The 25,456-nt window shown below is 45.6% G+C and overlaps 2 protein-coding genes across 6 annotated transcripts in view; both read right to left on the bottom strand.

The window, feature by feature from the left end:
• Positions 1-15,054, bottom strand: part of LOC135366716 (GATOR2 complex protein WDR24-like) — a 134,939-nt gene extending 119,885 nt beyond the window's left edge. For both annotated transcript variants that reach the window (XM_064599549.1, XM_064599547.1), the window contains exon 1: positions 14,858-15,054. Coding sequence is in view for 1 of the 2 variants with exons in the window: in XM_064599547.1 (XP_064455617.1) it covers positions 14,858-14,885 (28 nt within the window). In the remaining variant the exon portion in view is untranslated. The remainder of the gene's footprint in view (positions 1-14,857) is intronic.
• A 1,818-nt stretch (positions 15,055-16,872) lies between these two features.
• LOC135366718 (5-hydroxytryptamine receptor 2A-like) overlaps positions 16,873-25,456 on the bottom strand; it is a 312,589-nt gene continuing 304,005 nt past the window's right edge. For all 4 annotated transcript variants that reach the window (XM_064599554.1, XM_064599552.1, XM_064599555.1 and 1 more), the window contains 2 exons: positions 24,614-25,098; positions 16,873-18,663 (listed from right to left, as the gene is read on the bottom strand). In XM_064599554.1, coding sequence (XP_064455624.1) covers positions 17,281-18,606 — 1,326 coding nt within the window. In that variant the 5' untranslated portion in view covers positions 18,607-18,663; positions 24,614-25,098 and the 3' untranslated portion in view covers positions 16,873-17,280. The remainder of the gene's footprint in view (positions 18,664-24,613; positions 25,099-25,456) is intronic.

The raw sequence follows: 25,456 nt of genomic DNA, 5'->3' as shown, positions 1-25,456 counted from the left end.
CGTAGAATTACGCCCTTGGTAACAAATGTATGGGAAAAAGACTGATAAATTTTAACTTTAGGTCACACGCTTTGCAGGTTCAAACTATACTGGGTGCAAAAAAAATAGGCGATGTCAAGTTGCCGGTGGTGAGTAAATCAAAGAGTGATATTAAACGGTAGGAACAACTTATTTATTTACACATGGTAAACAAGACTTTCGTGCACGAGTCTGCACTTCTTCAGGTTACAAAAATATAAACATGGTACAGGCACATATATACAGTTGAAGGGGAACCTGTTACCCTCTCATGCCAGAACTCCCCCTTCAACTGTATATATGTGCCTGTACCATGTTTATATTTTTGTAACCTGAAGTAGTGCAGACTCGTGCACGAAAGTCTTGTTTACCATGTGTAAATAAATAAGTTGTTCCTACCGTTTAATATCACTCTTTGATATACTGGGTGCCTCAGTTAAATCCCCGGGCTAAATAATTCGCGAACGGGTACACCAATAGAAGAACTTTCTTTTTTACAAGTATCTGCACGATACTACCTACAGGGTGCGCACCATGTTTGAATGAGTCAGAGCCGTATATTAAAAGGGAGTCTGGCCATTAATGGGTCATGCCTATACCTGAAGCTCCACCCACTTTTTCAGCGATGAAAGATGAAAGTCACTGAAAAGGTTAGCCAGCTGTAGGGATCGAACCCACATCTTCTGGATTGCCGGTCCAGGGCTCTACCAATTGAGCTAAGCTCAGAACATCAGTTTATCTCTTTATCACTTTTTCAGCTTTGTGACCAATAGATTTCTGAAATATGGGGCGCTATCAATCAACGTATCCTCACTATTTGTCCCCGCGCGTATCCAACATGGGCAGCGCCATTTTGGGTGGCAAGTTGATTGGATGGGATTGAAATGGATACCTCACGCAATCTGCAAAACTAGTGGATTTTTGGTGCAAATTTGATGTGCGCCACCAAGGGAGCGTAAGGCACATCGGGAACTGTCGTCTGCTTCCGTCGTTGTACCACTGCCGGCAGAACCACCTGCTGGGACAGATTCTGTCGTCGGTATGTTTTTTAAACAAATCTACATGAATAGTTTGAATATAAAAGGCAAGAGTGTTTATATCCATGAAATCCAGCCATTAAATATAAGATTGTACAGCACAGCGCCGTTTTTGTTATGGTTTCGTTGTGACCGCCGTGTTCACTAGGCCTAACACGTCGACAAAACGTATTATTTTCAGTTAGATATCAGTGGATGAGCATAAGATGAAACTGATTTCCGAGAAACTTATATTAGGATGTACATTTGCAGCGTAAAATCAGGTTAATCTGAAAATTTTTTGTAACGAAATCCCAGCTTCACTGTGTTTGTTTTCGTCGCCATTTTGGGTGGCAGTACGGTGTCATGGCGACCCCCTCGGTAAAAAGCAAACCAATCAGAGGAGGGAAACTGTAATTGACAGGCCGAACCTCTTTTTGTGACTCCTCCCAATGGCCGGACTCCCTTTTAATATACGGCTCTGGAATGAGTAGGAAGCGCTCATTACTTAAATAAAAATTCAAATGAGTTTCTTGAAAAACAGCTTCTAAAGCAGGGCGCCGTCGGCATTAAAATGGGCACTACCCCCTTTGGGACCTTCAGTGGACACCTTTTAGAGAAAAATGTGCCACTGAAGCGGGTCATTTGTCGCAGTAATTGGTTTCGATTTACATATTTTTGTCGCGGCTGGTCGCGGTGAAGGGCAAAAGAACGCTCTTCCACTCCCTTATCCACCAATGAATTACGTGTTCTTGAGCTTACTTCGCAACGTGGAGTGCTGAAGAAAAAGTAACAGCGTCAGACAGGTTACGCCAGTCCCAATCCCGCTTATATCTGACTGATATGCGCCCTTTCTCTGATGATAGCACGGACGAAACACAGTTAATCACGTAGTACCTTGATATCACATGATTTCCATTGTTTCTTATGCACTCCCCATTGTGAAGTAAGCTCAAGAACACGTAATTCATTGGAGGATAAGGCGAGCGTAAGGAAGAGCGTCCTCTTGCCCTTCACCGCGACCAGCCACTACAAAAATATGTAAACCGAATCAAATTTTGTTACTGCAACAAATGACCCCCTTCGGTGGCTGATTTTTCTTTAAAAGGTGCCCACCGAAGGTACCAAAAGGGGTAGTAGTCATTTTAATGGCGAAGGCGCCCTGCTTTAGAAGTCATTTTTCACGAAGCTCATTTGAATTTTTATTTAAATAATGAGCCCCTCGCACTCATTCACACGGTGCGCGGCTTGTAGGTGGTATACCGGACCGATATCTGTAAAAAAAGAAAGCTCTTCGATTGGTGCACCCGTTCGCGAATTATTTAGCCCGGGGATTTAACTGAGACACCCTGTATATATTACGGTGCTCAAAGGCACTGTAGCATCACAGTGTCTAAATATACGGAAAAATATGTAGAAGTACTGAAAGGTATATTAAAAGGAACTCGAAAGCATTTCCATTTACCAGGTGCAGTCTGTGAGAATAGTCGCTTCGCTCTGGTACATGCCGTAAAATAGGGCGCATTTGAAACTTTGAATCAACAATAACGACACCGGCGTCTGCCTCGACGACTCCGGTACACAACAGTTTTGTCCGGAGTTTGACGGCTGAAATTCGCCAAGACTGGCCTAGTGCACCGAAGGTTATCAACGGTGACTTCACTGTAATAGAGCCAAAGAGCTCTAGTGAACGTCGGGTCCCCGGGACCCGATAAGATCACCTATGCCGCACCACGAAACCTTGACGGGCGGTCACTCAAGTTCTCCTTCATGTTTATAAATTATAAAACGTCTTGGTAACAGGGGTCCCTATACCCCCTACCTGGAAGGAGGCATTAGTGGTTCCCATCCTGAAACCAGACAAGCCCCCAAATGCCCTATCCTCCTTTCGCCCTGTGAGCCTGACAGGCTGTATGGGAAATCTGAGCTGAGAGCGCAAGAAACACGGACGAAGAACGGAGAAACAAACAGGACGGGCGCTGACTTCCGTCCGTGTTTCTTGCGCTCTCAGCTCAGATGTCTCAATACCAACTAGCCCAATCCTTAACCCTTCTGCTTGGGAAAACTGATGGGAGAGAATGGTTGCGCATCGTCTTGACTGGTGGATCGAAAAGCAAGGTGTGTTCACTCACGAAGTGGCTGGATTTCGTCGCCACCGAATCTCCACGGGTCCAATTCTCGACCTAGTCTCTACAGTCCAACATGCTCGTGCTGATCGGCGGATCGTCTTATCGATTTTCCTGAACATCGAGCGCGCATATGATACCATCTCGCGTTATTTGTGTGCTGCACGCCTTGAGTTTTTTTTCTTTTTTTGGGGTATCCGGTCGACTCTTCAGCTGGCTTCAAGACTTCCTTACGGACTGTCGTTGTCCGTACATCACAAGGCCGCAGCCCTAAGCATCATGTTCATCAAGGAGTTCTCCAAGAAAGCATTTTGAGTCCCACACTCTTTAATGTGGCGATGACGTGCAAAAGTTGTTTAAGCAACAACAAGAAATAATATTTTAAGGTAACAATAAGGTAAGGTAAGATATCTCAGCGTTCCTGAAATGCACATGAAACGTTACAGCAAATCAACATGCAATAAAGTTGAAAGGCCAGATTTGGATTTAACTTTTATTGAGCACATATGACCTAACATTCCCGGCACATGCCGGAGTAAAATCTTCCGTTCACGTCAAATAACACTCATGTACGTTTATATTGTCTTAACAAGTGTCGAAAAAAACATAATTCCTTCCGAAGTGCTCGGTCCTTGTCACAAGCCACCGAAAACATAGAACTTACCAGGTACAACTGCTGAGCATTATATGTAGGGTAACACCGGCCAAAAAGAAACAATAGCTGTAACCGACCCTTCTTTCCTGTTAAAGACAGTTTCCATTATGTGAAGAAAAAAAAAGAAAAGAAAAGATACAGGATCAGCCGTACCCAGTGTACACAAAATGTAATGGAAAGGCACAGATACACAAAGTTTTGGCCGATAACGGAGAAGCCAGATTACGCGCTTGTGTTTAGGTGATTTGTTTGGAACACTGGAAGTGATGTTGTCGAAACTAGAGTCTGGCCGAGTATGGCAAGGTCGGTATCCCGGCACAGTTACACATGTCTCTTACGTTGAAATTTGTTTCATCTGCATTCACCACAATTGATATCAACACCGTGGTGACGGCCTGAGTCGCGGGGCCGGTGCCTATCCGGCCCTCGAGAATAAGACACTGCTAATATTCAGTCCTGTTCATAAGTTAACCTTAGAAATGACTAGGTAGATGTTGTGTGCGTAGACACGAGAAAGTGAAACAAAAGAAAGTCGTACCGTGCAGAGATAGTGGCAAGTGAAGAGATAAGTGCACATCTACCGTACTCCTATATTTCAGCAACCCTCACTCGCACGTTTTCAGAACAGTCGCTGGAACCATGTCAGCTTTGTCAGGCCTGAAGACCATCATAGCTTCAGCTATAAATGATGTATCAGATACTTGAACAACGTGAACGGTTACATGTCTGCTATTCAGAAGGGAAGCTGGGCGATTTTTAGAGCTTGAGATTCTTTCCATGCGTGAGAAGGCGGGGGCCAAACATACGAAATTGGTGGTGTCCGCCCATTTCAAGGAAAGCAGTTTCATTGACGCCGTTTCATCAAACGCCATTTCGTCGAACGCCGTTTCATCGAACGCCTGACCAAGGTTAGGTGAGCGAGCCCTTCACACGTTGCCGCAAGAACAAGTGGTGGCCACAGATTCGATGAATCGCCGTTCGATGAAACGTCCATTTTCGACGAAATACGGGCTACAATAGAGGATGAAAGCGGATGGAGCATAAAACAGAACGGAACATAATTCATCATTTTAGAGCAGCGATCTCTCTAAGACAAGAATTTTAACCATTACTATATGCGTCCACGACACACCGAGTACAAGAAGCGTTGCAGCGATCTGTCATAATGTGACAACTGATGCGTTTTAGACTTCTGGATAAAATTTTTTTTTACTGTCGTCCGATCGTCACGTGACTTGCAAGGACTTTCCGTAGTTTACAACGTGGGGTTTTCCTTTGCGGCAATGTAATGAACTATAAACGTTCTGACTGCTTAGAGAAACAGTAATGATCTATTTCCCGCATTGTTTTAGTCTACCCCATTCCTACACATCATTTTCACACAAGTACAAGTGTGGCACATCTTCAGACCTCAGACCCCCACGCGTCACGGTTTCATTTGATTTGATTTTAGATGAACCAAATGAACAAAGGATAACAAAGATCAAGATGCAGCGGACGGTATGTCACATGTATACTTTTATAGCAGATTTGCCGGGAACTGTTTGTACGCAAGCAGCACAATGTACTGAAAGTCGAGTGCATTAGGGGTGGACGGGTAGGTGGAAGGCCTTGAACAGACGCGTGGAACTAAAGAACGCCGATAAGACACATACCGTCCACCCCTATTGCACTCGACTTTCAGTACATTGTGCTGCTTGAGTACATTCATAGATGGTAACTGCGCATCGCGGATGATTGCTGCCGTCGCCATGCGTCACGATATGAGTATGACGTAGGATGTGAACGCAGCGTCCTACGTCACGCGTGAGAGAGGAAAGGTCTCCCGCTGCGAGTCGCTACCTGTTAAAGCTCGGTGCTTTGGCCGTATAGTCCCTGTAGGATTAGATATCTTGGTCGTTAGAATTTTTCGCGCTGCCGCGTAATGTGCGGTTGCAAACGAGGTTTTTCGCTAGGGATTTCAAGTCATTCCCCGCTGCTGCGAACGAACGCGAGAATTTCAGGTGAGGTTAAGCACCGTCTACAGAAGGTGACAGTAGGTTCCATCTTACACGGTCCCGTGGGAAGCATATTATCGCAGCGGGGCATACGAGCACAGTGCACGCAATCATGGAGAGAGTGTAAAGTGCGGTGGTGGAGAGGGGGATTGGACCTGTTCAGGAACCAGTAGACGAGCGTGTAATGTGATATTTCTTGACATACCGCGCACGCGAGTACGCTTTGATGTTTGGGCTCCGGTACCCCGTTTGTTCCATTCGCCCTTACAAGATATCCCTCGGAAAATGCATTCGGCGTGGCACGGAACATGGAAATTGAGAGGAATATCGTGTCAGGCGGTGGTGTTCGCTCTCCCGAAAGTTCTGCGCGTGCATCGAGAAGTCGGGTCGTAAAGGCTCCAAGCATAAAAGCAGCTTCGTGTCAAACGTTTAGAGTACAGGTGCGGTAGGGGAAAAGCCTTCTTCCTATGAGACATAGCTTTCTGAATGTTCTATATCTCATCATCATTCACTCTAAAAACAGCACGTCACCTCGTAGTACAAGACAGAACAGCCATACCGAATGATATAGTAGTTCTTTCTCCTGATTTGTTGAATATGGGAGGCTCACGTCTTTTTGTGGTGGCAATTCCGATAAATGTTAAATATCAGAGAAAGGCGCAGGGCCGTAGATGTATGGCAGTCGTCGAAAAAGCCCGCTCTATCTCTTCAAAAAAAAAAAAAAAAGAAGCGATAACTGTATCCACGGACGTATATGGATGTCGCAGAGCATGCTATATGGTGAATCTGTTTTTTTGTGAGCCGATCCTGCCATAACTACTACGGGACTAAAATCAATGTGTCATCCCGCTAAATAGTTGGGAGGGATTGACAGTCCAGACTTGTACGTAACGCGTTACAAGTAATTGCGTTACGTGTAATCAATTACTTTTGAGTAATTTTTCGAGTAATCAATTACATTTTTAATTTTTCAAGTACAGTTCGATTAGAATTTTGAGTAATCAATTACTTTTGAAGTAGAGTCAGACTCAAAATAACAATGCTCTGTGACAAATTTCCTGTGTGTCTTTGTTGGGCTATTCAACTGTAGTAAGTGGAAACATATTATTGCTACTTTTCACGCGCGACCCTTTCGCGCTATTTTAGCTGTCGCAATTACTTGGGAGTTGGGTTTTTTCTTTTATTTCAAAGCACACAGGGGCGGAAATTTTTGCATGAATTCAAAGTAACGGCCCCAGTAACGACTTACTTTTATACTCGTTACTCAATTACTTTTTTTGAGTAACGGGCACAAGTCTGATTGTCACCCACCGTATGTACGTTGAACTTACGTAAGCAACCCGTTTCTATTTACTTTTTTTAAACGGAATTATTGACGGCCTTGTCTGACACTTTCTGCCTGTGTCTTCCCTATTAATCTATTTTAATTCGCAGAGCTCGATTAAAATGATTAGACAAAATAATTAGACTTCATTAGAGCTCGTCTGTATGCTTACCCTAGACCCTACCGACTTGTGCAGTCGAATACTTTTTTTTTTAATCACGGCTAGCAGTCCCACATACCATACAGATATCTAGGTTAAGTTTCTAGGAAAATATGGCTATACTCTCCACATTCCTGAGACCGCAATCTCTATGTTATTTTTCTTTTCAATCCAATCGCGCATACTCTGAAAACGGACTCCCTTACATATACTCTTTTATACGCATAAGATCGCTTCATATAACGACGTCAATGAAAGAACGCCTCTGAAAGCACGTACCATCGAATTCCAAGGCGGTCGTGGTTTGTACATGCAAGCGGGGTGGACATTCTTACTTGGCTCTGAATATTTCCCGAATTCTATTCCAGGTACAAAAATAAGGCCATATCAAAGTTAGTGCGTTAGTACAGTATCGAAGTAGTAGACGAGGCAATGGAACACAGAAGCTGCGATTGCCTCTACACTGAGTTTCGGATAAAACATGGCGCCATGAGTTGCGTTCGTCTGTGTGAATGTGAAAGTGAGTGGTAATAATCTGTTGAGGATGAATGCAAGTGCTTGTGTTTGTAAAAGCAACGCGGAAGAACAATTTAAGCCTAATGGTTCAACGGCTGGTCAAGAGCACAAACTGAACTGCGTGCAAATACGCAAACACAATTCATATTGCATCGTAATAGATTATGGGACTTAGAGAAAGAGAGAGAGAGAGAGAGAATGTCGATTCACAACAAAACAGCCTGACAGAAAAAAGAAAAAAAATGGAAAAAGAAAAGGAAACTAACGTATCAAGGCTATACCGAAGCATACCTGGACACCCCGCTCCGAACATATACGTGCAGCAATATAAGAGAGGAAAAGCTATTTCAACATCGTATGGAGTACATCGATCAGTGCGAGACTGTCATCGTTTCATCGAAGTCTCTCTGGTTGCATTAACTGAATTTTCCCGAGCAGCACAGTATTTTGACCCAACAGTGGCCGGACATCGGCAACACTGGCCAAATGTTGGTCCAGTACTGCCGATACCTAGCAAATATTGGGCCAATATATTGTGCTGCTTGGGGTGCCTCGTTGAAGCAAAGGGAAAAAGACATCAGCTCAGTCTAGTCACGAACGTTGTATTCAGGCACCAGTGCATGTAGCGGCGGATTTTAAAACGAACGCTCTTGAGGGCAGTTCATCAAGTGTGTGTAATAACGGGATATCCCTCAGCAAACGTCGCTGCACTTGCACATAAAGCACAGGAATCTAGCGGGACAAGTCAACACCCACTGAAAAGAATCCAACACAGCAGTGTCCCACAAAGATGACGTTATACTAAGAGGCCGCTTTGGCAGTGTTCAAGAGATTCCATGCCCTGCGTGTAGCTTTTTTAAATGTACTGCTTGCGACACACTTGTCTAATTTCCAGCTCGCGGCGACAAGGTACCCTGTCGGCGGTGTCGCGCGCGAAGGGACTATTCCAAAATCGCTCCTGAATACTAGCTCCTTCTGTGTAGGGTGGAGTCACCCTTTGCAGAAGCGAACGCCGCCATTTTGAAGCCCTCGATCACCACGCGTGGATGCTGTGTTCCGCTGCGCGTGGACTTCGAGATGGCGGATAACGTAGCAGACGACGCGGTTGTCTTCACCCTATATACAGATAAAGCTAGGATTCAGCGCCATTTAGAAAGCATCCAGTACATAGCTTCACCGACCGACTTATGGAAGCCTGCCGACGCACTGTCCTCATATTGACCTATCAGTATAACGTGGGTACAACGAGTTTGCTGCGCTAAATCTCTCCCTAGAGGGCGTCGCAAGGTATCAAAATATAATGACTATCTACTCTATTTTCATGCCACACTTTACATCACACTAAATGCTACACAGAAGCGAGTTTCAGGAAAACCTTATACTGGTGACCTCCCTCCGCGGTCTCATGGATCCCCGATTGTGACAGAGACGTTATCAAAAGCTACAACTATTCATAACCATGTACGGTATCCTAGAACGGTTCTCTATCCATGCACTACAGAAATCGCACATGCAAAAAACCGTATGTAACTGCGTAACGGAATGACAGAACTGTTGACGTACTGCTCGCGACACGGTATAGCCTGTAATCTCCAGCCTGTGGCGGAGCGGTCCCCTGTCGGCGGTGTCGCACACGAAGGACCTATACCAATACAGTCTCCTAGGGGCGGCCGCTATCTCTCTTCCGACTCTCTCGCTAGCAGACGACGCCCGGGTATCCGACGATTATCTCTTCCGACAGGTGGCGACTGATCGCGGCCTCCCCTCGGAGTCGGTATTGGTATAGTTCCTTCGAGCGCGACACCGCAGATAGGGAACCGTTCCGCCACAGGCTGGAGATTCCAGACAACAGTGTCGCGAGTAGTACATAACCGTGTTCCTTGAAAAGTGGAACATATTCTTGTTCTTTCTATACGCCTGGAAGGTTTAGAGCTTGTCCCTCTTCAACCACGACCGGACTGTACTTCGCGCGAGCACGCGCCCTTCATACGTGACGGCAGTCTTGAAATTAATCGGACACTTAATCGATTAAACGGACACTTGCAGGAGTGATGATTTCTACAGCCAGGAGTGCAAGCTGGACCACGTCGACAGTTTAATGAACAGGAAATTCAACGCATACCTTGAGCTCACGCGATTGATTAGAATTGCAGGGCGCGTCCTTATGTGTGCTTCCGCGTGTGGCAATTCGAAATTTTACTAGTCATACCATGAAATTTCCATTCGCGCTTTTTCATAATTTTGTTCCCTGCACATCACACTTCCTTACGTATCCGGAGGGAAACGTGTCTTTTAGCAATTTAGTCTTTCGCGATTCGTGCACATTTAACAAGCATTTTGGAAATCCCTCTCTAAATGGTGAACGAGGAGCCACGGTCAGTACATTTCAACTTAATAATGCCTCGTACAACGACTAAACTTTTGATTTTAACATTCACGCGGGAAATCGATGGTAATTGAAAAACAACGACGACTTCTACCTGCGCTGTAGAAGCACAGGCGAAAAAAACAAAGCATACGACAGCGCATTTAAAATATGTTTCCCGCCTCATTAACGGCGTAATGAAATGGCTAGGTTGTAGTATACAAATTAGGATATATTGTATAATACTGAAGGATGTAGTACTCAAATGTGCACCTTACATTTACCCAAGGTACAGGAGTTAGGTATGCTCGTCGTGAGCTATTTACTTAGACATGTAGAAGATACTCTGAAAAAATATACGATACTAAATACTAGAACCGCAATGTAACTAAGCTAGAGTACAAATACTCGCAAATAAAATAAATTTGAGAACAATAGCGTATACTTCAAAAAGTGAGTTACATTTTAACATACTTGACTAGTAATCTTAAAAAAACAAAAGCCGATCTTTTTATGAAACAAATTGCTTTGCTGGCTCTTAATAGGAGCTGTCTTCGCTAGTAACTGAGACACAGCTTGTAACCGTACCTTTTACTCCAGTTACTTTTCTGGTAAAGTAACACGCGACTAATAACTTGCTTACAGTAATTTACGGTGCAAGCATCCCGTCCAGCTTTTTAAATAAAATAAACAGCGAGAAGAAAGAAAAAGTAGGATCATGGAAATAAAGATTCTCAACGTCGTATGTACAAGTCCCGGCGTCCTCAAACCCCCAAACTCTCTCTCCCTCTCTCTTCATCCAAGGAATGTAATAGTTGATTCACTGAAATCAATATAAACTCATCCAAGGAATGTAATAGTTGATTCACTGAAATCAATATAAACGCATCCAAGGAATGTAATAGTTGATTCACTGAAATCAATATAAACGCATCTATTCCAAATTACTGTGGTGACATTTTTTTTTGTCCAATCACTAAACGCTCATTCCAAGTAGCTTCAACCAACGCCAAGTATTCAAGCGAGCATTGCAACAACAAAATGATCCCCCGCTCGGCTCTCCCATAGAAGCTAATCTCAACTGGAGACGACGACGACGACTCTCATCTTCTTCGTGCCGTGGGGAGAAGGAGTGGGGGGGGGGTCTTTTTGATCACGCTTTTGCCCAGAAGCGATCATCCGTGTCTGCTGGGATGAAGATCTCGTCTCCATCGCAACCTAATGAAATGGTGGTACGGGGTGAATGAATCCAAGGCGGCGACGGCGGACAGCACGGTGCATTGATGAAATCCCGGGCCTTTCGGGTTAAAGCCTCCTATCTGTGTTTGTTCTGAAATGGTCCGAGGCTCTTCGGCCGGGGTATTTAACCCCGTGAGAGAGAGAGAGAGAGAACGGTGTCCTTCTACTGAGATTTAACAGAGCACCAGGAACCCTGTTTTTCTTTCAAGTATCGATCGTGATTACAGAACTGCATGGTGCTTTGTAAATTGTCGCGTCTGTTGTGTCGGGGTTTTGTTACAGTCCTACCGAATGAGTTTTTAAAGAGCAGCTCGTCAGAACATTTTCGATGTTGTTGCAATCCGACACTCTGATACATTGTAGAACAGCGAAACAAAAGGAAAGTCCCCTACCATGGGAAAAGTCGAGCAAGCGCTAGTTTCCCTGAGTCTGGGGAGGCATGTATAAACTGATTTCATGGGAGTTTTATGTTACTTAAGGGCTGGTTTTCGTTATGGCTTGCGTAGTTCACATGAGTCAGCAGCAAATGACGCTGTAATGCGTTGTGGACGACAAGGTTGGTTCGGTTTCGGATTGCAAATGGTATTTTTCGGGGAAGGGACGCTTGAAAGAAAAAGTCTGTTGGACACCGTTCTTTCCCTTTCACTCGAACCACCAAATATTTGTTGTCAATAAAGCCGAAATTTATAATCCCGATATCCCGGGATTTCGTGCTCAGAGCCCTAGCCAACTGAAGTTGCCCATACCCTTCTTAATGCCCTGTCGCGATCCATCGCGTTTCTCATCACAGGGGTGGCATCCAATGTATTGCTCCGCAGATGAAAGCGTGCTGGGCGAACGCAGTGCATCCTGGACAGGTCCTGGTCGCACGTCACAGCAAACGTCAAGGCGCACGTGACCTTAAAGATGGCGGCGCCCGCGATCGGCGGCCAAACCGTTTGTAAACAATGCGGTTATTGTTTCTGGACGACGTTTTGGATGTTTTTCGATCACGGTAATTATTTTTATCCGATAATCTCGCAATAAAACCCGCAGTTTTACACATAAAGCCTCGTATTGTTGACAACTTCCAAAGATGTGATGACGACCGCGCGTTAAGACTTACCGAGCCGATGCGATGTACTTAAACTAAGGTAAAATGGGCTACCATGTTGCGGAAGAAGCACCGCATAGCTTACGCTGGCAAAATACGGTCATCTCTCGGTGTTATGACGGCGAAAATATGTCGGTAAGTGGCAAAACGACATGTAAACAAAGTCACATGACCTCAAAATGACGTTTTCTATGACGTGCGACCAGGACAAGATGGCAGTTTTGCCAAAAGCACCCGCTTGAGGGTAGTTACAACAATGGCGGGTTTGTGTCACCCCTGTGTTTCTCATGACCTGTAGGTGGCGCATCTAAACTCCAACATGGCGGACGTATCCAGGTTGTCGCTTAGTTTCGATTTTGAGATTTCAGAACTGCAATGTTAATTCTCGATGCGTTGAAGGCGAACGAGTATTAAACGCTGCTCATTTATTTCTGGCAGGCGTAACCGGGTTGTCCAAAGAGAAGGCTATAGTTGTCGCGTATTATTTGCGAAGTTCCGGCGTGTTTGATCAGCCACATTTCGTGAAGGTGAATTTCACGCCTACCGATTGCGATGCCGAAATAACAAGCAGCGAGTGCAAGCACACGACTTCTGTGCTGCGGTTTTCTTACAGCTAACTTCTTCTAAGTGTGTTGCGCGTGTACGAATGTTATTTACAAGTTGCACGGTAATGTTGCAACATCCTTGTGCCACTGGTGCGCATGTTTTTGGGAAACCTTAACGAAACGCCGCATTCTTTCTGCATTCTTTCCCAAGTGATATGACGAGCTGGTTGAAACGCAGAGTTACAAAACTGACTTGGTATACGGTTTCACGCTATCTCTTGCGCTTTCTTACACATAATGGCTATTCTAGTTTGAAACAAACTTGTTCTGTTTTGTCTAGACAAGTTTTTGCTTCCCTTCCTGACGTGATTTGCACGTGTGCTTCAGAAAAAAAAAAAAGAAGAAAAGAACGTTCATCAGATATGTAGGCGGTATCGCTCGAAGAGCTCCGCCAGACACACAAGCATTGCTGATGTAACAGGTTTGCTGATTTTGAGTCGCTCAATCCATTTCTTCCGAGGATGCGTCGAAGTAGGCGGTATTCTATGTGTGGAAAGAAGAAAACGCGGAAGGACAAACTGGCTATCCCCTCGGCGCGCAGAGTCGCATTGTGACACAGAACAAAACTAGTTTGGTTTAGTTCGCTGGTCGTCGTCTGCAATGTTTACTTCTTCAATGATTTCAACAGCAAAATACGGGTGCAGCTCAGCAATTCATGCGAAAAGCAGCAACTTCTCCGCAAGTGTACGAGGGGTCTGCCGGGTGTACCTGGTTTGGCTAGTCTCGAGTTTCACCGCTGTGCGGCGTCGATTTCGCGAAAAACGCGATATCTAACAACACACTCGGCACCATCCACACGTGGCAGGTGCAATGTCAACGCGTCCGGTTGATTACACCTTCCTGTCATGCAAGATCAACATCAGGAGAGCGCGATGCCCACAGCACCTGCTTGTACCCTTTATTTTCATATCGACCCAAAGTCTGCTGCAACGTATTTTTCTTGGGACAAACGGAAGCAAATACATAATCTATTTTAGTTTAAGTATAACGCATCTTACCCCCATGCAACAAAGAAGAAAAAAAATATTGCCCATGAAGCACACTTCACGGCTTTCTGCACACGTGTACGCAGAGGTCATTGTATGCCAACAACTTATATGTGTCAACACCTGATAAACGCACCTGATAAAATGGAATAAACGTATGCTATTTAGTATGGAAATTTCATTCTATAATGTCCTGAGCGTAGGGAAACGAAAAAAAAAAAAAAAGAACGACACAACACGCTAGGGTGCCTGTAGAGCTCTAGAGGGAGCTACTATTTAGGCACCCTACGACAGGGCAGCAGTCTAACCATATGTGTAACATCACGGTACCATTTATTATAATTTATCGGATTTTCGCGTGCCCATGCTCGGGCCTTTCGAGCATGCGGGATTACTGTACTCCAACGTCCGATTTCATCTACGTCTAAACATGGCCGGGTTCGTTATTAAATGAAACAGTGGCCTCAAATTGCCTGTCGCGATTCAATCCCGTTTGCCCACAGGTCCAGCGCTTCCGGTGGAACGGAGGCTTTGTCAGTGCGTGTCTGTCCGCCTTCCCCGCGGTGCAGTTCTTTCGAAACAGTTCTTTCAGGAAGCGTTTTGAAGTGAGCACGCCGAATTGCATCAAGCGATCCCCGACGCAGTTACACGTGGAAGTCCGTAATGAGGTTGGCTACTGCGTGTTGACTTCAAAGTGGACCTCCAAAGGTTCGTAAAGTTATGAAGAATCTCATTAATAATTTGAAAGTGGGCTTACCTTTCGGCGAAGAGCTAAAATAGGCCATTGTAGAAGGTAAAACTGGGTTAAAAGTCTCACACTGAACTTCAACAAGTACGACAGTAACGTTGCTCGAGCGAGGACACCTGGCTGGAGCCCAAAGGCATTCTACCTCAAACTCTGATGTGACTAAATTGCTTACTCAGTGCGCATGCTCATAGTTTGCCACCTTAGCCCACAAACGTCTGCCGTGATAAGCGATAGTGCTTCCCCTAGCGATGACCTAGACGTTAAAGTCTGTATCTGTTATCACCTAGCTTCATGAATCGGGGCACCGCACTGATAAGAGCACCCGCCCACAACTACGTCTGCTGTCAGTTCGTTGTGGTGGTCGGGTTATAATGTTGGGAAGTTTTAACTGCTACCCTCCCAAAACGAAAACTAAATAACGAAGATGTGCAGGAACGGATCAATTATCTTAAGGGTTTTAGAGAGGCAGGTATGATACCTCGATCGTTGAGTAGTTATGCGACATATATGGACTGGTGAGAATGCCAGTAAGCGTATTACTGGAATTAAATGATAACGACCACCGAGAAAGGATCCCGAACTTCCTCAATATCCCAACAGTAAAATAGGAAGAAAGGAATGCGAAACATCATTCTTCTCTCCTTTACGGTCGCGATTCCTCCGTGCCATTAGTTCTTGCGCCGCCTCAAACGCGATAACAGCGACAGCATATCTGGCAGACCGCTTCCGCAACCTTCCTGTCAATCAATATCGTAACATATGTTACCCCAGCTTTTACTCAATAACAATAGCTCAGTAATAAATCATGCGCCTCATATTTCGAGGCCGATCGACAGGCTACGAGTATGAATCGATTAAAAGATGAGACCGCGGCAGCTATGTGCTGTGGCAACATCTGTGTACGTGTCTCCAGGTGTCTCCCCCGTTGCGTCAGTTTCACATAATCCGTGTCTTAACTGAAATTGCATTCGTAACATTAATTGACTAGTGAATTAGAGTTAATTAATATAGAAATGCCTATCAGAAATTCTTGTAGTGTTATCAGTAGACGACGGACTTCTGGGAAGTTTTTAAAATGAACACAAAGCTTTGAAACGGAAGAATGCTCATAAGCTAGACTTCCACAATCTTTTAGAGTACCTTGACGTCCTTACTACTGCTACCACTACTGACCTCGATGCTACGCGGGGACTGGGCATACGGCGCTCTCCTCAAAGAAGAGGAGCGAAGCCGCTCCAAACTTGCGGAAGTTTCTTCCAATTGGTCGTCAACAGAGCGACGTCACATCCTGGTGTGCATATCGTCTGCTGTGCCTTCGCGGCAGCTGGGACGGGACATTGTAATTGCAATTTTCGCGAACAACACTGTCGATGATGATTTTAGGTTGCATTTCTTATATTTGTGCTCCGTTTTCGTATCTGGGGTAAAAAGGGTCTGTTTTCGGTTCACCGATTCTCCGCCACTGACTCCACATGCACGCTTCGTACTAGCAGACGATACGTCGCAGCAGACGACAATCACTTCACGGGATATCCACGCACTAGTACTTCCGTCAACAGGGTATAGGTGTCGCGCAGATCGAGCAATGCCAGCGCCACCTGCATACAAAAGGTCTGCTTAATGCGTCCTCTCATCCCTTCGCACGCGGACATATAAAGTCAGGATGTCAGCCAACCGCCGCAGACGATTTCAAAGACAGGCTTACTGTGGCTACAACTGTCTGTCTATGCGGCTCATGGCGCCTTGGCTCCATAAATACTGCCGCCGAAAGCACGTTATGATTGGCAGACTCTTAAGGACCACGTCGTGTTGCTCACGACCACCAACCAACCAGTCAACCAACCAACCAACGTTGAAGAGGTATCGTCGGCAATGCGCAGTCTTCGCAGCATCCGGGGTCAACAGCGGTAAGGTGCGCGTTCCCATCGTATCAAAAATATTACAAGCCTAGGAATCGCCAAGCTTCCCACATACACTCAATTCTGAGTTGAATCAACATAATTATCTCACACACCTCACAGGCATCATTTTCAAGAAACGGCGCCATACTCTAATCGAACGTGCATTACATCTCTGTATGACACACATGTGAAGAGACTAGGAAAAATATGCTGGTAACTTTGAAACACTTGCAAATTTGCAAGTCAACGCCACGCAAATGGCACGAACCCTGTGGCCAAGACATTGGGCTAGACATCGCATGTACCTAACGCAAAATAAACGTCATTTGTCTGGATAGTGTCTATAGTAGGATAACACGAGTGCGATCACGCACACACATACACACACGCACATCTAGGACGCATGTGCAATGCCACGTGGCATCGCGGTAGAGAAACCCACTGTCTTCACTATGGACACTACGTCGCTGTAGCGCCTTTTAGCAGCCCAGAAGGATCTACACAACTCTTCTCGATAACGGCGTGCCATCGTTATCGTTTGACCAAAAATCGAACCCTTTTTCTTCCGCACAACAGCTTCTTAAAGGCATTCCGGAAGTCTGGGCTAAAGATGGTATAGATGATGGGGTTAAGCATGGAGTTCACGTAGCCCAACCACAGAAACACACTGAACGCCAATCCGTTTGATGAGCACGACGCACAAAGAGTCATCAGAAGCACGTTGACGAAGAACGGCAACCAGCAGATCACAAACACACCCGTAATGATGGCCAGAGTTTTCGCTGCTTTGCGCTCCCTTTTTGCTTCTAAGGACTCCTTGGTGTGAATGTTCTTCTTGGACTTCAGAAGAATAGTTCCTCCGTCGTGGTGGTGGTTCCGTGAAATGTCGGACTCCTGCGTCGCGTTTGTACCGGAGCCCGAGTTCGGACTGCTGTGGTTGTTCGCCGCCATGATGACGGATATTTCGACTGTCGACGAAGGTGTCTTGGCCATCGGAACAGGTACTTTACATCCGGGCTTGTGTCGTATTCTTCTTCGTGCGACTTGGTATATTCTCCAGTAGAGGAGCAAGATTAAGATGAGAGGCACGTAGAAAGTGGAGCAAGTAGCGAAGATCTGGTATCCCACGTCCTGGCTTACAAGGCATATCCTGTCCACGAGAACGCGGTGCTGGAAGTCCGGATCCTTCCAACCGAACACTGGTGCGACGGATACGACGACCGCGACGCCCCAAACTAAAAGTATCATGGTGCCGACTTGACGGGCGTTGCGCTGTCTCACGTAGTCCACGTGGGACACCGTCCTGTAACGGTCCATCGCTATGGCTAAGAGGTGTAAAATAGAGGCCGTGCAGCAGAGAACGTCGCAGCAAGTCCACACGTCGCACAGGGCAGGCCCTAGCACCCACTCTTGACTAACTTCGGCCACAGCAGCGAGAGGCATTACTAGGCAGGCCACCATGAGGTCGGCGACACCGAGCGACAGGACCAGGTAGTTACCGACGCTCTGGAGATTCCTCTCCATGAAGATGGCGACGATGACAAACACGTTTCCCACTACCGTGGCGAGAATGATTAGGCCTAACACGCAAGAGACCAGGACAACGACTGCTAGATGCAGGTGGTTAGCGAGTACGTCTTGAGGACCGGTGCCCACGCTGGCGTCCACAACGGCGTTGTAGGAGGCGTTCTGAATGGGAAACGTGAGGTTGAGGGCGTCCTCGTCGTAAATGGTGAAGATGAAGTCGGTGTCGTTGACGCAGCAGTCACCCGACGTTTGGTTTGAGGTGTTGAAGAGAGTGCCAGCCACCGCATCCACGACACTCGCCAATGCGGTGGAGAAGTTCCTTTCACTCATCGCGGAAGGCCGGCTCTTCTGGTCCCGGATTGGGGATGTGGGATGCTCCGCATTTGCCTGCACGTAAAAAATAGGGAAGACAACGTGATGCAACGTGATGCACATGAACAATGTATACTAAGATGTGATCATGTAAGAGCGCTTTAATGGCGCTCCAGTATTGCTTTATGCAGGTCCCCCAAACTCACCTCGGAAAAGCGTGCAACGAAGAAGGCCGCCACTAGATACCCAACTGTTGCCGTTCCGGATCACTTCAGCGCGCTAAGTTTAGCGGCAGAATGTTTTTGTTGTTTCTGCGAATGAATCTAGTCTTTATATGTCCAAATAAAACGCGTATAACAACTTTCTCTGTCGTGTTTCACTTTTTGGTCCCGTTTTTAAACGTGTTGAGCGATCGGAAGGATCTAGTGCACGGCTGCGTGCATCACATAGCGTACCTGTCGTACCAGGCGCCGCAGGCGCTGCAGTCGTCCATTTCTCCTTCGGTGACTTGGCCTGGCTTGGATTGTGCTTCAACTGGACCTTTAGCGCGCTACAATCCACGCAAGCCAACGTCTGGTAACAATGGGGTATCTAAGGGCGGCCTCCGGCATTGCACGCATCGGGATAGGAACAAATACATGGGAAAATGGCGAAGTTGGGGGACCTGGCTTTATGAATGTCTCTTACTGATTGCGTCGTACGCGGTAGTTGTGAAAATGAGGGCGCAGTATTTGAAACTAGTTAAAAATTGGGCTATTCGGTATTTCATACTTTAAAAGCGATAAAAACCTCCGTGCCGGAAAGCAAACAAAAAGAACGACACCACGCACAGCACAGTAGAAAATGCTTGAAAATTAGGCTGTTCACTTCGAAACTGCTTAGAAACGTGTGTCTTTTTGTTTGTTTCCCGGCACGTTTTTTTTATCGGTATTTGAACAAGTCTGCAGAGTGTGGACATCTTTAAAATGGGACCCCTCAACAAAATCACCACAAAGGTTGTGGTATATCCGTAACCTTTGGGATGTCAGGAACATGCGTACGAAATATCTCGTTGCAAAACTGCGCAGATTTTATTCAAACGGATTTATTACGAAGCGAGCACCTCGCCTCTGCGAATATTGTATTCGGTATCGAGGGAGTGGTTCGTCTTCGGTATGATGCTCACCTAATTTTTTCGCGAAGTCTCCCTTTCAGGGGACACTAAAGTGCAAAAATTTCTTCTCACGGAAAGACGCCATTACCTTGACATTAACACAAAAGGAACGGAATTCATTTCGTTGCGTCATTCGTGCTTTAGGAGCGAAAGAAACCACAATATTCACAGGTATTCACCATTAAAGGTGATGTCCGAGAAATAGTTAGTTGCTAGAGCTCGTATAAATATGCACTAAAAACTCCCGAAATATGCAACTATACACTGAAAGTCTTCGAAATGTGCAGTAAGAATCCTCAATACATGCAATGTTTTTCATTCTTCTTGGTATTCTTCTTGGAACGGGCTCATCATTTCATTCCCCACATCACCACCAGCTATACGGGGTAGGGTATCGCCGTATGGGGATGAAGCTCCCCATTCATCATCTTAAAATCAATTTGTTATCGTTGCTCCTGGTACAAAAGCAATGCACCAAATGCCTATTTAAAAATAAAAAAATCAAATATTTTATTAGGGATAACACGGCAAAATAATGCCGCCTTCGTTCGGCAACACACAACAAAGAATATGCTGCCACAGATACAAATCGTGGAGCTGAAGGTTTTGCGTTCGTGGTTGATAAAATAGCGTGAACGCAGGCGCGCTGGTGGACGAAATTCATGACGAAACAAGCCTGAGCATCGGAAACATGAAAAACACAAACATACACGTATGTTCGTGTTCGTGTGTTCAGGCTTGCCTCGTCATGACTTTGCATTCAGCACTGCAGCATGCCGATTAAAGTGCGAACGCCGCCAGTCTTCGTAACGGTAATGTGGCGAAGGTGAACCTAGTACGGGCCATCGGCCATGCACGCGGTGGAGGATGGAGCAGCCAGGGCACGGGCTGAACCACCGTACGTCACCCCACCGAAACATGGAAAACATTCAATTCCGATCAGAATTTTCGCCAAAGACGACCCAACGCCGTCCCGAAACCAGCAAAACAGTGTCCAGCACATTAGCGTTGGCGACCGACACTAATCTGATATGGCGGCGGAGGATGATATGCCTATACTGTACTTTCCTGTTTTCATTGCGTTCATTTAACCAGAAAGAAAATGTCTTGAGGTACACTGGTAAGCGTGGGGAACATGTCGCGAAACAGCCACAAGATATTCCATAGCAGACGACAGGAAAGAGACGCTCGCGGTGTCGTCTGCTAAGTGGGCAATACGCCACTCCCCATATTCCGGCACCATGTGAATGCTCAACATGACACGTGGCGGAACGTCGGCTCAGTGAGCAGTTTTTTGCTTCTTCTTCCACTAGAATCTTCCGTGAGGATGTCATCGCGTGAATACAGCTCTAACTGAAACCCTCGTTAGAGCATACTATTGTCTCGCAACTCCCGTACCGTCACGGATGTCCTCAGTAAACGACGCTCAGCTAATAATAGAAAGACCCGCACGTCCGACACAAACAAATGAGCGTTCTAAGCAAACGTATATTATTAAGGTAAGTTTACTATTATCACATTATTAACTGTAGTGCAGATATTAAACGCATGCTTGTCGCTTTGTCGAACAACTCATGGATGAAGTGCATTCATTATGACGTCAACGTCTACATGTAATGAAAAAAAATATATAAACGTTGTCGGGTTACAAATCCGAAATATTCTCCGTCGCCCTGAAGCAAGCTGCGTTCCTCGCCGTACAATGAAAACATCGGTGGAATCCGCCAGGGTCAGGTTATTAAGCTGGGCCCGTTATGAACAACGAGCGCGTGAATACTGAAAATTTCCGCTAAGTGCTAAGTTAGGAAATTAACAGCTGACACGGTGATGCATAAGTCGTGTTTTACGCAACGAACGAATGCGCTTGGGACGTGTTTTGAAAAGGCTCGAGAACTTGAATCGCCCACGGCATGACGCGGGAGAATAAGCGGACACCATTTCAAAGCTCTTACAGACAGTTTTAAATGCAGGAACCGGTGCGACCTCGCCGTGTAGCGTGTTTATCTATTTGTTTATTTCAATATACGTCAAAAGGAAAGTGTTAGAGAGTCGATGGCCTTAGTAATTCCGTTGGACGTGATGGTTATTGTGCGTGATGGTAGCGTATTGTAGCGTGATGGTAGCGTGATGGTAGCGTACAAGTGTACTGGGAGGCGTTTCAGCTCTTCAGAATACATATATATATAAGCAGGAAAAATCAGAAGACGACAAAGAGCTTACAGGAAAACATAAAGGGGAGTTTATTAACACATATAGGGATAGGGGTCGACGTTTCGGCAGTCAGCGCTGGCCTTGAAGGCCAGCGCTGACTGCCGAAACGTCCACCCCTATCCCTATATGTGTTAATAAACTCCCCTTTATGTTTTCCTGTAAGCTCTTTGTCGTCTTCTGATTTTTCCTGCTTATATATATATATATTCTGAAGAGCTAAAACGCCTCCCAGTACACTTGTCCACCAGTCGAAGCGAGCAAGGCTATATTCGTCACGCTAACATCAGACATCATCATCATACGGCGCTAATGAAATATTAATCAATAATCGCCTATGTGGAAAGACCGTCCAGACAGAGATACCCCGCATTATACGACGACCTTCTTGAGCTCAAGGAGTTGCCCGCATAAGAAGGCCCCATACAAAACACAACAACATTCCAAAACCAGTCAAAAGGTCCTACCCATCTGAGCGATCGCTATACACGATCATTCACTTTTGCGTGACATATTCGCGCTATAAACGCAACATTGATACGGCTCAAGCTCCTTACACCCTGCCTTTCCCGTTGCCTCCGGTGCAAGGGCGCAGTTATCACAGAGGCGGAACATCACACAACAGCCTCTATCTAAACAGCGGTACCGGCAGGAAGCTCCTCAGGGACCCATAGCTTACGTTAGAAGAAGGGAGAGGGTGAGGGGAGGGAGAGAATGAAAATAAATACGAGGCTTCTTGCCTCCGTGGAATTGGGATGCGTAATGGATTCAGCAGCTACCCTATTATTTCTGCATTGGCCAGCAGATATCAGACATGCGGATTGGTAAATAAAGGAGGTAATTGCGATCAACTCCTCTCCCATCCCGTGCATTCTTTTGCGAGACCCAGTGTTGACTGACTTGTTTGCGTTGCCTACAGGGTGAGACGATGACAGTGCTGCGTGTGGGAAAATTGGCACTCGCATACGTGTAAGTCTGTCGCGGTTTAAGTCTGGGAATGTCTTTTACGTGTATATATAACCAAATATTTCCTTATTGGATAGTGGACCTCGGGGTGTATGACCAGAGAGTATTTTCCTTCTCTTCTATACGCTCGCCTGTCTTACACCTCAACTTCGTACGCGTAACGTTTTGGTGTAGGGTTAATTAATAAAATTAATGCGATTAACGCATTTTTGTACGAATTGATCAATGTCAGCTACTTCCTTTCATTAATAAAATAAAATTAGTTAATTCGATTAGATTAATAGTCACCAAGTTGTACTCGCGCGACTTCGCCTTCATACTTGTCGAAATACTGTAAACGTATTTGTATTCACGATGTATTAATTTTCGCGAATCGGGCATTCAGCCATTAGCGAAATCATTCACGAGAATTTAATTTCGCGATTCAAGGGCTGTTTCCTTTCACGGAATAAACGTCAAGCTGTGTTCGCGAGTAAATTTTTTTGCGATTTTTTAGCGGTCGCGAAATGCGCGAAAATGAATACGTCGCGAATAAAAATACGTTTACAGTAGTCTTAATGGATCAGAAGACAAAGATGTTGGTTACTTGATAGAAAATTTTGTCTTTCACGTTATAAGGTGAAATAGGGGGAAATTGTATGAGATTTTCTATGTCTTTTCCACTTCTCATTTCTTTCTTTTGTTTGTTTGATTAGATAAAAAGTCGACCTTGTATTTGACTGACCTGTCCCAAACACAGTGTCCAGCGCCATGTGTCGGAGGTTGCCGGCGCTCAAAGATTTGTGTACTTTCCCTTTGTTTTCTGAATAACGCGTCCTGGAATAGTCAGTCCCGAGTGGCCCGGGACTAACATCTCCATTTTTTTTTCTTTTACCAATCAATCAATCAAATACAGTGAAACTATGAGAAATGTACAGCAGAACAACGACATCTAGAGCTAAATGTTCATTCAAAGTCCACGGAATACGTAAGCTATTTCACAGTGAATTTGACGAAACCTTCCATGGGCAGTTACGCACAAGAACCCAAAAAGGTTATTTCAATTGTTTTAAATGTAATTTGCGAAACAAAATTGCTCCATTGGCTAAGTTGCGTTATCATTCATGATCTTTGCTCAAGTGAACACTAGTATACAAAAAGATCTAAAAAAATGTATCGTTGCCCGAGAACGAAATGAAAAAAAAAAAAAAAAAGAAGATGGAAGTGGAAAAAAGCTACAGTGCGATTTAGCTATAAAACATTTTTTTTTTCTTGACTCGAAGAAATAAGTGCGTTTCACAGCCAAGAGAGGCTGCGCGAAAAAACCAAGCAAAACCTGCATCACACTTCGGGTTGCCTTGGAGCTCTCTTCTTCAAAGCATTCTTGAAGCGAAGAGAGTCGAACGAAGCTACATTACGTTAAAAGAAGTCATCGTAAACATCAACAATGACATACCCTCCCCCCGCCCCCCCCTCCCCGATACGCAGTACCATGAGTGGGCGTACTAAGAGGAAGATAGAGACAGACACAGACAGGAACCCAATATACAATGAGAGCAAAACAAGCACAGAGTGCTCTTGCTGGGTCTCGAATAGTGACTTCACTTCGCGTTCAGCGTTAAAAAGAAATGCCACCATCCAAACACAGAAAGTTTCTCGGAGAAGAGCAACAGCTACACTATTTTTTTATTTTTTATTTTTTAATGTGTGAGTACTCACCGAATTCTGTGGACCTCCGGTCACATTGCCACAACGCTGTCCTGTCGTTGTCTCAAGACATCATTACAGCCTAGATGGAACATGCGATCGGTGGACAAATCGCTTCCGGCATCTTTCGAGAGACTTCACTTTTGAGCGCTTCCAGTGCCAACGGAGAGGTATCTCCGTTCTGTACTTTTACTTGGAGTTCGTTCGGAGTTGGAGTTCGTTCAGTGGCGATTGTACGATAACAAAAACACTTGTCGCTGGTGCGCCAGGCCCTGCGGAAACTACTTCACGCCATTAAGCGAGGACCTGATCCGTGAAGATTCTCCGAGCTTGACGTCTCGCCATCGCAAGTAGCTTCATTTTGACACGTTGGCTCCGAAGTTGGCGGCGAGGCACAGGCGATGAAGGATGCAGGTGCGCGAAAACGTGTCTTGGATTCTCGGGGCGACGTTAAGTCCTCACTTTAATGCACCTGATCTTGCTGCAGGGTATGGACTCTGCAAAGACAACAGGTGAGACGGGAGGTTAGCAAATGCGGCTTCGTGGGGGATTATTAGAAATGCGGGCGCCGTTAGGATGGGGATGTTGAGGGAGGGGAGGTTGGGATGGGAGGGAAAAGAGAAAGCCGGTGGTTCACTTCAGGCGCTACTACAGGTGAACTTTATTGCGGACACATAAAGAGGTTTTAAACATGGCAGGTGATTTGGTAACCGGTTAACCATCTAGCAAGGCCACTTCGCTGTCGGATAATGAGACCGATGGGGAGCTAATTCTTGCACCTCCTGCTTTTTAAAATGTGGACGATTTCTACGACTTCCCGTGTCGTCTGATCCTTGTGCCAATACGGGATCGTGG

This window comes from Ornithodoros turicata, chromosome 8 (assembly GCF_037126465.1).
Source record: "Ornithodoros turicata isolate Travis chromosome 8, ASM3712646v1, whole genome shotgun sequence".
NCBI classification, from domain to species: Eukaryota; Metazoa; Arthropoda; class Arachnida; order Ixodida; family Argasidae; genus Ornithodoros; species Ornithodoros turicata.
This window is presented reverse-complemented; position numbering and strand designations above follow the sequence as displayed.